At 39.0% G+C, this 12,784-nt stretch overlaps 1 protein-coding gene across 2 annotated transcripts in view; it reads right to left on the bottom strand.

Annotated features, from left to right (window-relative positions):
* The window catches only part of LOC121953068 (RNA-binding motif, single-stranded-interacting protein 2-like), a 34,520-nt gene extending 27,520 nt beyond the window's left edge, over window positions 1-7,000 (bottom strand). For both annotated transcript variants that reach the window (XM_042500009.1, XM_042500018.1), the window contains exon 1: window positions 6,871-7,000. In XM_042500009.1, the coding sequence (XP_042355943.1) occupies window positions 6,871-6,942 (72 nt within the window). In that variant the 5' untranslated portion in view covers window positions 6,943-7,000. The remainder of the gene's footprint in view (window positions 1-6,870) is intronic.
* Between the last annotated feature and the right edge of the window lie 5,784 nt (window positions 7,001-12,784).

The following is a 12,784-nucleotide window of genomic DNA, read 5'->3' as shown; positions in this document are numbered from 1 at the left end:
CAGCAGGCAAATTAGCTTTCGAGTCCAACACTGTTTTTTGTATCAGGCTGTAAACATGTTTATTTCTGCTGTTAAGTTGTGCGTTTTAACACTGAGGTCCTCAGATATTGACTCGCCTTTGGAGCCGGCCTCAAGTGGTCCTACGAGGAACTGCATTCTTTGGCACTTATTGCAAACTAAAACAAAAATGGAAAAAAAACAAAACAAAACAAGCTCATTTGTCAGATACCTACACATCCAACAAAAACGGAAGAAGACATGTTTCTGGTAACTTGATGGATAAAAGATTCGTATTTAGGGGATGCGCTTATCAGATATGCTGCATTGGTTTGTCAGTGTAATTATTCTGTGTCAGAATTAGTTACTGTAATTCAGTAGCAATTGTCCTGCTTCACAATTTTAAGTGCCACAGCATTACTGTGTTACCTTATGTACATGTGGTTGCATTGATTTCTGTGCAGTTGCATCAGTAATTACCAATATTCACTTAAATCACTTAAGTCTTTTTCTTCAAGTGCCGTTTGGACCTGAAAAGGTCGAGTACAGTGGTTTTATCAGGGCTTGTTTGATGGAAACAGCTGCCTGCCGCTGCTACTGGAAACAGGATTGATGAGAGCTGTGAGTCTCAACCACGCTATAAATGTCTGGGCTGTAAAAACCGGCTAAAAGGCATTGTGGACCCTCCGTCACAGGAAAATTTCACCTGCGTACAGTCGCTTGATTCAAATAAATACTGTCTGATGAGGCTTATAAGAGTCAAGGTGAAACTTGTAACGGAGAGAATAACTGTCTTTCTAAAGGCAAGCTTTGAGTTTCAGAGCAGCATTAATCTACTAATGTGTTAACATGCACAAATCTTGTAGAAAATAAACTGCTTCTGTCTTTTCCTTTCATCATTAAATTTTGAGCCATACCTTTAAGAAGTCTGAAATTTTCCAGTTTAAGTCAGAACATTCAGAACATTACTATTGCGGTATCTATGGTTTAAGTAAAAATACTTTTTTGCGTCACACTCAGCAACGCTAAAGAAGAACATTTTTAATCCTAAGTAAATGCATATTTTAGGTGTTAGTGTGTAGATGTTAATGAGGTGTGATGACTAAGTGAGGTCTAATTTTAAATGTTTTAAATGGATGCTTAGTTTTTTATTTCAGTGTAATGCTTTCAAATGTTGGCTTTCAATGTTTTGCCCATTTACTACAAACTATGTATGATTCATGATACTTTACAAAGTAAAACACATGCTTTCAGATTGATGTTCTACCTCCCAGACATCCTTTGGTTTCTGTTCAAGTCTGAAAATATACTTGCATGGACTTGAATTGTGTTTGACACACTGTGGATACAGTGATCAATCACTGAACTGAGCTGATTTCATCTGCTCGACTTTTTTGGTCAAAGTTACACTGTTGCTGCAGGGCAAAACAGATATACTGAGGAACTGTTTGGAAAAATACCCTTGTTAGTGCAATTCAAGAACACTTGATGCCTGACATTTGACACGACTGATGACTTTTGAGATTAGATAGTGGCTGAGAGGCACTACCCTGTAAGAGAACATCCACTTCAGAACTATAAGCACTCACGGTCATCATTAGAGTTTCATTCAATTGTCAAGGGAATTTCAAGCAAAATTTGCGATTGATGTGAAAAAGAAATCCAAATTAGACAGAATGGAGCGAATAAACTAGGCTCCTCAAAATTCATAAATTGGTGGTATAAGCTTTAGGCTGTGCTTTAAGCATAGCTTTGATCTGCCAGTAAACAGAGTAAAGGAAGTAGGTTTTGTGAGTGGGAAAAGAAACAAGTTGCCTTGGCCATCTTACCCGTCTATAAGAGAAAAAAGAAAAGACATCTTTAGGAATCTGTTTTAACACAGCATGTTTGAATTGTTCTTTCATGTCAGCTAGTACTGGCCATGTTTCCTTCTGTAGACAAGAGGACATTAAAGTTAAACATTCACTGGGTCTAAACTTTTTTGGCAAAGACATTTCCATATCCCATTTCGCATCAGCTCTTTTTCATCAAAGGTAAAACCATCTCATGCGGGCATGAAACCATTTTTCCAAGTTTTATCAAATTTTGCTGTTTCCTTACAATTTTTCTAATGCAGTACTTAGAAATGAGCATAAAATGAGCATAAAGATATGTTTATGGGATTACGGCTATTGAAAAGTTGTGAACTTGGTCAAATACTTCGCGAAAAAAAAAGTCTCAAGCTTCTGAACCCCAATAATATTGCTCTGCAACATTTTTACGATTGTTGTCCGCAATTAATCATATAGATAACTAGTGATTCAACTTTGGGAGCAAGACAGTGGTAATTAAAAACCATATAATGAACTGAAAATTCACTTCACAGCCACATTGCTGTAAATCACCAATAAAATCTGCTTCAGAAGTCTAAATTAATGCAATAAGATGTCTTGAAGCCAAAGTTATCCACATGAAAATGATTCACTAATACCTGCAATTTCCTTGCAGGTTGCTGCTGCAGTGAGAATGCTCTCGGCTCCAGTGAGGAGAGCAGAGTGATTAATCACTGTCTGCTTAAAATAAACCCCCGTGATTGGACAGTTTACCTGTGAATAGCTGAAGGGCATGATTTCACCAAAGCAGGCAAGCTAAATACAAACTGTCAGGGTTGAACATGACCAAGTTTTAAACTATTTCCTGTCCAATATCTATTATTACATGCAACCATGATGTGGGCTCACCCTTACTGAGAGACCTATTCAGTTTTAAGGGACTTTTTCACTGCAACATGTATGACATCATATATGAATAATTCATAATATACAGTACATAACATGTCGTTATTGCAGCAATTTCTTTGTGAATTTATTCTGGATTTTTTTTTTCTGGCCAGCAAACAAACTATATTCTCTGCATGACTTACAAAAACAGACTCCATGTTAATAAACCATGAGCACGGGATCTGTGACATGACGGACCGACTTTACCAAAAAAGCTGTTTATTCTGATCAGGGTGTTAAATGTGAGGCATTTATGTTACAAGGTAAAAAATGAATCATATTTTATGTGCCTTAATGTCGATATGTGAGCTTTTTAACTAGGCTCTTTTGCTTAAAAGCATTGTTATAAATTCAGTAAATGCAACTGCTGCCACACACAGCAGTCAGACTCTGAGTGTGACTATGAGTAATGTCTAGCAAGAATTAGGAAACACTGGTGACGCCTGAACACTTGTGCACGTGAAAGTGAAAGGGTGAAAGAAGCACGGGAAACTTCACTTCTGCTATTCTGCCATGTCTGCGCGACTTTTTTAGTGAAACCCTTTACATCTGCGTGACCATTTAGCGCTCCAGTTCATGTGTTTCTGTCATCTCTTTCCAAGTTGTGTTTTGATCCAGTGGATTAAATGTTGAAGCATCGTGATCTTTAAATCACAGAGTGAAGTTGACATTGAAAAGGACTCCTGCCAACATGAGAACAAAAATCAGATTGATGATTACGAAAACAGGCCATTCGATGAGCCCCCGAGCGAGACGCGCAATGCCTTGAGAAGCGACAAGCCGCCTCCTGTTATTTTTCCATCCAGGAAGCTTTACGCGGAAACCGACCAAATTTGATTTGAGAACATTAATTCTATTTATTTGAGGGAGGAAATGAGGTGCTGAGTCAGGGGAGGAGCAGCTGGCTTAAAGCACAACAGAACCAAACGTCTCTCAGTCGTCAGGCTCGGTAATCATCTCACGCGCACAAAGAGCTCTTTTCTCATCTCTCGCCGTGTTTATTTTGTGATCAGGCTTTTATTTTGTTTACTCGTGCAACTCAGGTACGGCTGAATGTGAGCAGGAGATAAAGAGAGCGCGGAGGTGGATGTGGGAGGAGAAAACGTTAGGAATCACAACACAGGAACTTGACCTCTCTGTGAACTTTAGCTCCACGAAATAGAATGCTTGGGACCACTAAAGCAGCTGGAGGAGAAAACCTGACTTCCTTTTACAGTCTGTGTTTCAAGCCTTTTTTCAAGCTTCATTTGTGTCTCAACCCTTTTCATGTCGAAAAACCCTAAATTGATACACATTTGGTCACTGCCCCCATTCAATAAAATTTAACTTCAAGAACCTCCATCTGAAAAGATTTTGGTTTTTATTTGATAAAGATCAGAATTCTCGGAATCACAATAGTCACGTCTGACTCTTACTCACATTGGGCTCACCTCGATAGTGAATGGATTAAATAGTGAAACTGGAACTCCCTCAAACACCGCTAGTAGAGAACCACTGACATTCATGATGTTTTACTTTGTAATATTTTTTTATTTATGTAGCCAGTGTTTTACAGCACTCTACCACTCTATTTTTCTTTACACTAGTGTTGTCATGATACTTGAATTCGTAACTTCGATATTATACCTTGAAAAATGTCAATTTCAATTCCAGAGGGAAAAATTTACGTTGAGGCCATGCAATTTTAAGTTTACGTTAAAAGATAAATCAAAGAAGGCTTTAACGTGTTAACTGCAGAGAACAGCAGAATGACTGTATAAAACATAAAAAATAACAGAGAATAAACAGCTAGTACCACTGTATCGATATTGCTGAGAATCAGTTTGGAAACAGTTTCAAATATTTAGATTTGATATTTATCGGTTAATTGATATTTTTGACAACACTACCTTATACCATCTATCCATCTATCTATCTATCTATCTATCCATATTTATCTTTTTTCAGTTTTTCTTTTTTTAAATGTTACTTATGTCCGTGTCTTTTCTTGCATGACTGTACTGCTGCTGTGACATTTGACTTTCAATGCATGGGATCAAAAAAAGTTGATCTTAATTCATTATATATTTCAGTTAATCATTCATATTTTTATTTTATTTTATTTTATTTTATTTATTATTATCACGGGTTCCTGGAAAACTCAGTGTGGGTTGTATTTTTGTCAGTTTGATCTTACAAAGACGTGCGTGGAGAGTTTTTCAAAACAGACAGTAAAACTGGCAGAAAAGACAGAATCTAAAATGTACACATACATACTATACTCATATCAATATAATACACTTCACTCAACTAACTGCACTGGCGCTGTATCAGTTTCTGCTTACAGAAAAAGTTGAACATGTTGGGGGCAACACTGTTGGATTTTTTTTTAACCTTTGGGCAGAGCCTGGCTTATATTTTTGTGCTATAGTAAGTTAGCCAGCTGTTGTGCTGCTGTGTTCATATTGCTTATCTGACTATCATTTCAAAACACAGACATAAATACTACAAAAATAAAATGCTAATGTTTGGCATTTTTGCTATACTTATAAATATAAATATAAATACTTAAACAATAAATCAGCTATTTTTTTTAAGCTTATAGAAGTCGGCTGATATTGGCCATTTTATTTATACCATATAACACATTTATTATGTATTTTGTCAGAAAAAACAGGCCGAATAGAAAAGAATGAAAGCGAACATGCTGACTCTCACAAGACATTCCTGATTGCTCATACAATGTACTTCCTTTTTGAAAGGGACATTTGACATTTTTTTGGACCCTGGTAGCTAAAAATGATTTGCTCTAATAGTTTAGGGAAGGAATAGTTTTTTCAAATTGTCTCCTCACAGCAATGAAATGAGGTCCATCCTAGTAGCAGCTCGAGTAAAAAAAAAACTGCATATAAATATCTATTCAGTAAAAATGCAAGTTGAGTTCATTAAAATAAACTGCAAATTGTGTGTGTGTGTGCGTGTGTGTGTGCATAGAACACACAATTCAAACTCAATGTTGTTTGCCTCAGATAGGCACTAGTGTTGACATCAGATCTAGGAGGGATGAGCAGCCAGGCGGTGCCCAAGATCACAGAAAGACAATATGTCAATATGCATTTTCCAAATGCCATTTAGAGATCAGGAGCACACGAAAGCAGCAAAAGAGCAGAAGGACACGAGGAGCTACTGAATCCAGCAGATGTGAAATCACAACATAATGTAGCCATGTGTAATAAAAGAGCTTTAACCATCATTTCTAAGCCACCATAGAGAGAAGGCAGATAATATGTCCAACCAACCTATACACTGCTCAGAAAAAAAAAGTTGTATTTAATTCTAAAATATCACTTTATCCACCAGTAACCACAATCATTTTAAAAACATTTTCAATGTTTTCCTAATTTTGCAAAATCATACCTTATTTAAGAGTAGGCTATCCCTCTCTCACATATGGTTTACAAAAGTGTCAACATTGAATGTAACCACGAGAGCGCGATTCATAATTCTGGGAATGTAGTCATCATGGTCTGGTGGGGTTTTTCAAGGGGTGGGGCATATTCCGCTTTCAGATGGGAAACGAGGAAAAAAAAAAACTTTGCAAACTTACGCGGCAGCGGAGACAATGAAGACCTGATTTACACTAGATATGGAAGTCCGGAGCTCTCGGGCGAAGAAGCAGAATTCATTTTGTAACATGTTCCCCTCTCAGCCCGCCTCTCTCACCCTACCCCCACTTCCACAAACACATCCAGCACAGACGCGCTATCCCAACACGGTACAGTTACCCAGAAAAGTTGCTCCCCACCATTGACTTTTTTCAAATGAGTGAGCAGAGCCGTATCGACATCCTCTACTGTACTACACACGCACGAATACTACGAAATAAAACACCAGGCGTCCAACATGACAGGACCGAGCGGAGGCTAATTCTCCCACCTCCACAGCCCGCGGAGCTCGGCTGCTCTGGACGCTGTATTTTCACTCCGCGAAGTCTGAAGTTAAATTCAGTACGTTTCGCTTTTTCAAGGACACTGCAGCTCACTGTCACAAGCCTTTTTCTGTCGCGACAGACACGGGCGTGTTGCCCTGCAGGGCGAACAAACCGAAAATAAGGGAAAATCCCGAAAGCGTTTACCTTTTTGCTGTTTCTGCTGTTATAGCCGTTGTATGGGTTGATTCCTGCCCTTGGCGGTACGGAGAGCAGCATTTTTCTCGGCGCTATGTCCGGAGCGGCGAGCACAGCCCAGGCTGCCAGCTGACGTCAGCAGCTGGGGAAGTGAGTGCCTGGAGTCCCGCTGCTTGACTGCAAGTGGTGCTGCTGCTGCAGCAGGACAGGGGCCCCCGCCGCTGGCCCCTGGGCTACTTGGGGGTCCTTCACAGGGCTGCAGGGGGTCCACAGAGCCGAGGGGATTAGCTCGACTCGACTTCATTCACCGCCCACTGTTATTTCTCTCACTGAGTGTGGAAGAAGCTTCTTAGAGCTGTGACTTTTAAAAACAAAACGCTTGTTGAACTAGGTTGGGGTGTTTCTGTTGGGGGGGGGGTCCTTCATTTTCTCCTTGACATCAGTTCAGTCCATTGGAGATATTAATTTATTCCTGTAACAACAATCAGATCCCAGTCAGTTTTATTTGAATAAGTAAAAGCTTAAAATACACTGTACATAATTTATCAGTGGTTCCCAACCGGTGGGTCACGGTACAAAAGTGTGTCACAGGTGCATTCTGAAAGGACCACAAGTGAGTTGTGACCATGTCAATTTTGTAAAAAAACACGCTTTATTTTGAGGTAAAGTGAGCATTGATTTTTATGTCATTTCCTGCTGTAGAGTGAGTTTTTCTTTTTTTTTTAGCACAGCAACCATTTTATTGCTCTGTCATTAGTATTATTTATTATTATTATTTTTTATTAAGTCTCAGTGTTTCTTCATAAATGATTAATATTGCAAATACAAATTAAAGTCAAATTAATTTAGTCATCCTGAAAATGGTAATTCTACGTGCTAAATCGTGGGCAACGGCTCAAGTTTCTAGAAGACCTTTTTACCTCTCATCCAACGTCTTCAAGAAACCCAAGCCAAGTCCAGTTGCCTATAAATTAGGTCCTGTAATTTTGGTAGCCCAATAGAATAATGTAATAATCATATAAATACATTTTGCTACAATAAAATGATTGAAGTGGTATGAAAAGACTGAAAACATCACCTTATTAAATAAAAACAGAAGTTAACAAAACCTGACATAATTTGCAGTTAAAAAAAAAAAAAGATAAGTCGTAGTATAAGTGTCCAGGTGCCCTGGTCTTCAAACCCCAAATTGTCAGTCAGATTAACATGTGCTGACCACAAAGAGACTCAAACCATAAAGACCATGAAGAGATAACCACAAAATTATGGCAAAGAATTACCACAAAGAGACATGAAACCAAACAAAGATGCTTAACGACTACAAGGAATTGTAAAACAACAATGAGGCTAATTTTCTATAAAGCATGTGTGTCTTGCTCCAGTGTAGGAGAGGTGGTAGTGCCGTTTACATATTTGTGCCCAGGGAAAAATTAAAGTTGTATGAAAACACACTTTTATATAAACACAGGAGTAAGCGGACATGGTTTTATATATCAAAAACAGTTGAGCTAGAGGAGGATCTTGTAATAAGACATTTACAGCCAAATTGTAAAAATTGTTTTGGAGATACAAGTCAACATATAAAAGTACAAACTTCCAAGAGGGTGTAATGCCATTAATGAAGGATCATGCCAGACAATTTCAGCTTGTCATGTCATATTTTTATGCCTTCTCTGCAATAATGTTGAATCAGTGCACATCTGTCACGCTCAAAATGCTTATGATAGCATTTAGACTCATTATCTGTGATAAGCTCATACTATAAGCAACTCCACCACCTTTTAACCCAACCAGAGAGTGTGTGTACCCTCTTTGGTTTTGCCGCTGTCCTCTTCTTTGCTTGCTTAACCTTTCTCTTGTTTGTTTCTAGTGATTGCCATGCACTCTTTAAACTTTGTTGTAGAAATTTATTACACAAACAAAATAATCCATATATTGTTATAACAAGTAAATTCTGTAGGATTTAAATTCCCTTGAAACACAGATTGAATGTTAAGTTCAGCAGTTTATAAAAGCAAAGCCAGTCTTTGTATGAAGCCATTCAAACACAAAGATGACATCATACATTACAGAAACAATTCTCCGCTTTTGATTTCGACACATTCATGTCATGGTCTGTTTTATCTATGCCATAAAATACGATTTATGAACATTACCCGACCTACTCAACCTTTAAAATGTGTTCACACGGGCCAGTAAAAGGAACGCAATAGAAATAATGTCATTATGAAGGTTTTCCTTTGCTATGGCCACTTCTGTTTCAGGCATCACCTCATCAGTGTAAAATGAAACTAAAGCAAGAAGTGAAAAAACTCATCTGACACATCAAGATGTAAACCTATTGCGAAATTTTGGTTGTGTGGAGAAAACGTGTGGAGACATTATACCACTTCTCAGTTGTGTTGTGAACCTCCTTGCCATGGCCAACCTGCCTGCAATTGATGATACAGCTGGTTAACATTTGTAATAACCTAAACTTAACAGCATATTTTCATTTGATCTATTGAAAGGATTAAAAAGAGTATTCTATATCCAAAACACAACATATAGTATTTACAGGTAAGTAAATACACTTAAAAAAATATATGAATTTGGGCTTTAAAAGAGCAGTATGCAACATTCAGAGCATGTCTACGTGTGTCAGAGTCTGTATTTGGACTGTATACATGCAGCTATCAACATAGAGGTTGCTGAGCCAGCAGCTAACGGTGCTAACTCCATAAAGAGAGCTAACAAAGGCAACAGTGCTAATGCAGCTAATAGTAGTGGTGGTGGTGGTGGGGGGGGTCACTTTCTCACATAAAGTTACATTGTGAACGAAAAGTCTGTAAATCAGTGGAAACAGTTTTTTGAGCGACACAACTACTGCAAAATGACAGCAGACTATCAGTCCGATGATATTACGAAAGATGATAAATTCATCTTCATAATTTATTATTTAGATTCAAGTTAGTGCAAGGCTAAAATAGAATTTAGCTACTCGGCTGGTGGAAATTTCCGGTGCACTTGCTTTATTGGCCCAACGATGCGGAAGATTTGGGTTATTTTACACCCACAAAGTTGTATTGAGTTGACTTTAAAACACCCACTTATGTTAGGGCACTGATGCTTTTATCAGCAGTAACCACCATATGAGCGCAGCACAGAGCGGTGGCCAGTGGGATACACACAGCGACAAAGCACGCCCGGGCCAGACTGTCTACAACAACAAAAAGCAGATAAACTCAGATACTCAGATACACATTTATTCTTGACTTAGTATACCATTACTTCACCATAACTTTACACAGCAAACAGCTGTTTGCTGCTATATTAATATTCTGAATTGCCATTTACAGCCTCTTTAAGTAGACTAATACTGTAGCAGCAAATGATCAACAGTCCATCATTCCGCTTGTGCTGCCCTATCTGACTTAAACTGCTGGCGATCCTGCTGCCTTCCTCCCATGCAACCCATTATTCTTGCCATTGACATGATGTAATTAATTATGCAGCACCACACTGATGCAAAGAGGCTTCACACATGACATACTGAATCCGACCAAGTGCAAACTCTTAAGGGTGTAGTTAGAGGCAACCACCAGCTAAGCACATGCAGTCCATTACTAAGATAATTTCTTGTAAATGGCCTAAAATAGAAACATCTGCAGTGATCCAGTGATGTGGACGGGTCATGGTGTAATGCAGTTGGTCCGGTGCATCTGGTGCCCATGCTGACAGTATCCTGCAGCTTTCTCTGAAGGTCACAGACGAAGGTTGTAAAACAGCAGACACACACACACACACACACACACACACACACACACACACACACACACACACACACACAGACACACAGACAGGGTACTAAACCTAAACATTTGCCATGGGAGTGTGAATGAGCGGTGTCCTGGAGTTACCTTTCACATCTTATCCATGGCTGCCTCGTCAGTGACTCTCTGGCTTCTTATCTACTTCTGCTATATTTAAATGCCTTTTCACTTTCTCCTGTTGCCAGCGATTGGCAGGGGAGATGCTTCCCAACACAGATGGCAGCTGAAACCTGATGCCTGAAATGCAGAGGTATTCAAAATAATCAGTACTGGTTACACTACAAAGCATTACTGCTACTTTTAATATCCCAGGGTAGCCTGAATTATGCAACTTAGAAGTCATATGCTCCATTAGTTATGCGCCATGGACTGCTCACTATGATTAGCATAAAATGTCATTTCATGATGTATGCAAAAAAAAAAAAAAAAAAAAGTGCAAGAAAAAGCGTGAATCATATTTTTTTCGGTGGGCGGTCTTGACTTCCCCTCAGAATCTACAGTATGTGCCTGTTATTCAAATGAGGGAGCTGAGCTGGACGACCTTGCCAAGCCTCAAAAGTAAAGTTTGCCTGTGCAGTTTTGCCTGCTGCTCAAAACAGATGCAGACAAGCAGCTTATAATGTAGAACCAGGGTCTTCAACAGGGGGTGCGGGACCCCTAGGGGGGTCCTTACAGTTACTGCAGAGGGGCTGAAAATTAGAAAATTAAAATATGTCTGAAAAAACAAATGAACATGAATCCAACAGTATTTAAGATAAGTCAGCTTATTCTGAAAAAAATCATTAAATCAACATTACGTAACATTAATGATAGGCCAACTGTGACCCATAAATCCTTGTGCAATCACATGAGCTAACTGATGCTAAATCACTGAAAGGCACCTATCCAATGAGGTGAGCTAGTTAGCTAACAGTTACATACTTTTAAAACACATTAGTCAATTACATGTATTATTACGCCAAGCATATGGACATTCTTGTGAGCAAAAAGGGATCGTTTTGTAAATTTTGGAGCAAGAGTCTCTGATACACCGTCAGACTCAAAGTACAGAGGGGGAGGCTAATGCAACTAGCAAAACTACCACTGCTGCTAACTTAGCAGCTACAGGCAAGTGCAAATGGGAGAAGACCCAAAAATATGCAGAGAATTATCTCAGGTGCAGCTCAATTTTATTTATCTCTCTTTAAGCTAAGGGGTCCTTTGCCTAAAAAACATTATGTAGAAGGTTAATTCATTATGAAACCAAACATCATATGTCCACATTTTGTAATAAATAGATGGAAACTATAATTAAGGTTAAAAGGAAGTCACATTTCTTAGCTTTTATTAAAAAAGAAGCCCAAACCAGTTAAATACACTATATTTCCATGTCCCAGCCCAGTCTAAGCTCATATTTCTCCTTTCTCCACAGACTGCTCACTCCTCTAGCTGTGAGCACTGCATGCCCTCTTCATGGACCGTAAAATGACAAATACAGCGGTGTGAACAGCATTTCTATGAATTAGCGCCGTAAGCACTTTGCGTTGGTCTCTGTGTCATTCAGTCCGGCAGCCTGTCTGCGGGCTGTTCCTCCGTCTGCATTTAGGAACACACCAGTGACATTGTTGCGCTCAGCAGAACCTTAGTCTGGCACAACCAGCCACTTTGACGACACGAACATTGTTTGGACGTCAACAGGCTCGTTGCTAAGTAACCCAGCCCCCTCCATCCCAAGTGTTCTGGCCTGTGAATCCATACTTATTACCTCTAGGGCAGCTAAGCAGTGTGTGTGTGTGTGCTCGTGAGTGTGTGTGTTGCTGAATGAAATTACCTAATGATCTGTAGAGTTGGTGCATTGCCTAATTTTTTATACTTTAATTTATTACAACCTCAATGTGGGAGTGAAGCTGCACGTTCAAGAACTTTGGCTTCCTCCGGTCCAGTTTTGTGTTAAACGCCCTTTTTGTTGTTATCTAAAATAATGAAAAAAAATTAATCTTAGCTGTTATTTAAGTAATTAAGGATGAATCAGGGCTACTTCAGGATGAAACACAACATAACAGCTACAACGGAGACCTGTATACAACCTATTTAAGGACAATCAGCACATGTTGAGGAAATACCACCCTTCC

The sequence above is a fragment of the Plectropomus leopardus genome, chromosome 2 (assembly GCF_008729295.1).
Source record: "Plectropomus leopardus isolate mb chromosome 2, YSFRI_Pleo_2.0, whole genome shotgun sequence".
In the NCBI taxonomy this organism is placed as follows: domain Eukaryota; kingdom Metazoa; phylum Chordata; class Actinopteri; order Perciformes; family Serranidae; genus Plectropomus; species Plectropomus leopardus.
Note: the sequence above shows the minus strand (reverse complement) of the source record. Positions and strands in the feature narration are given on the sequence as shown.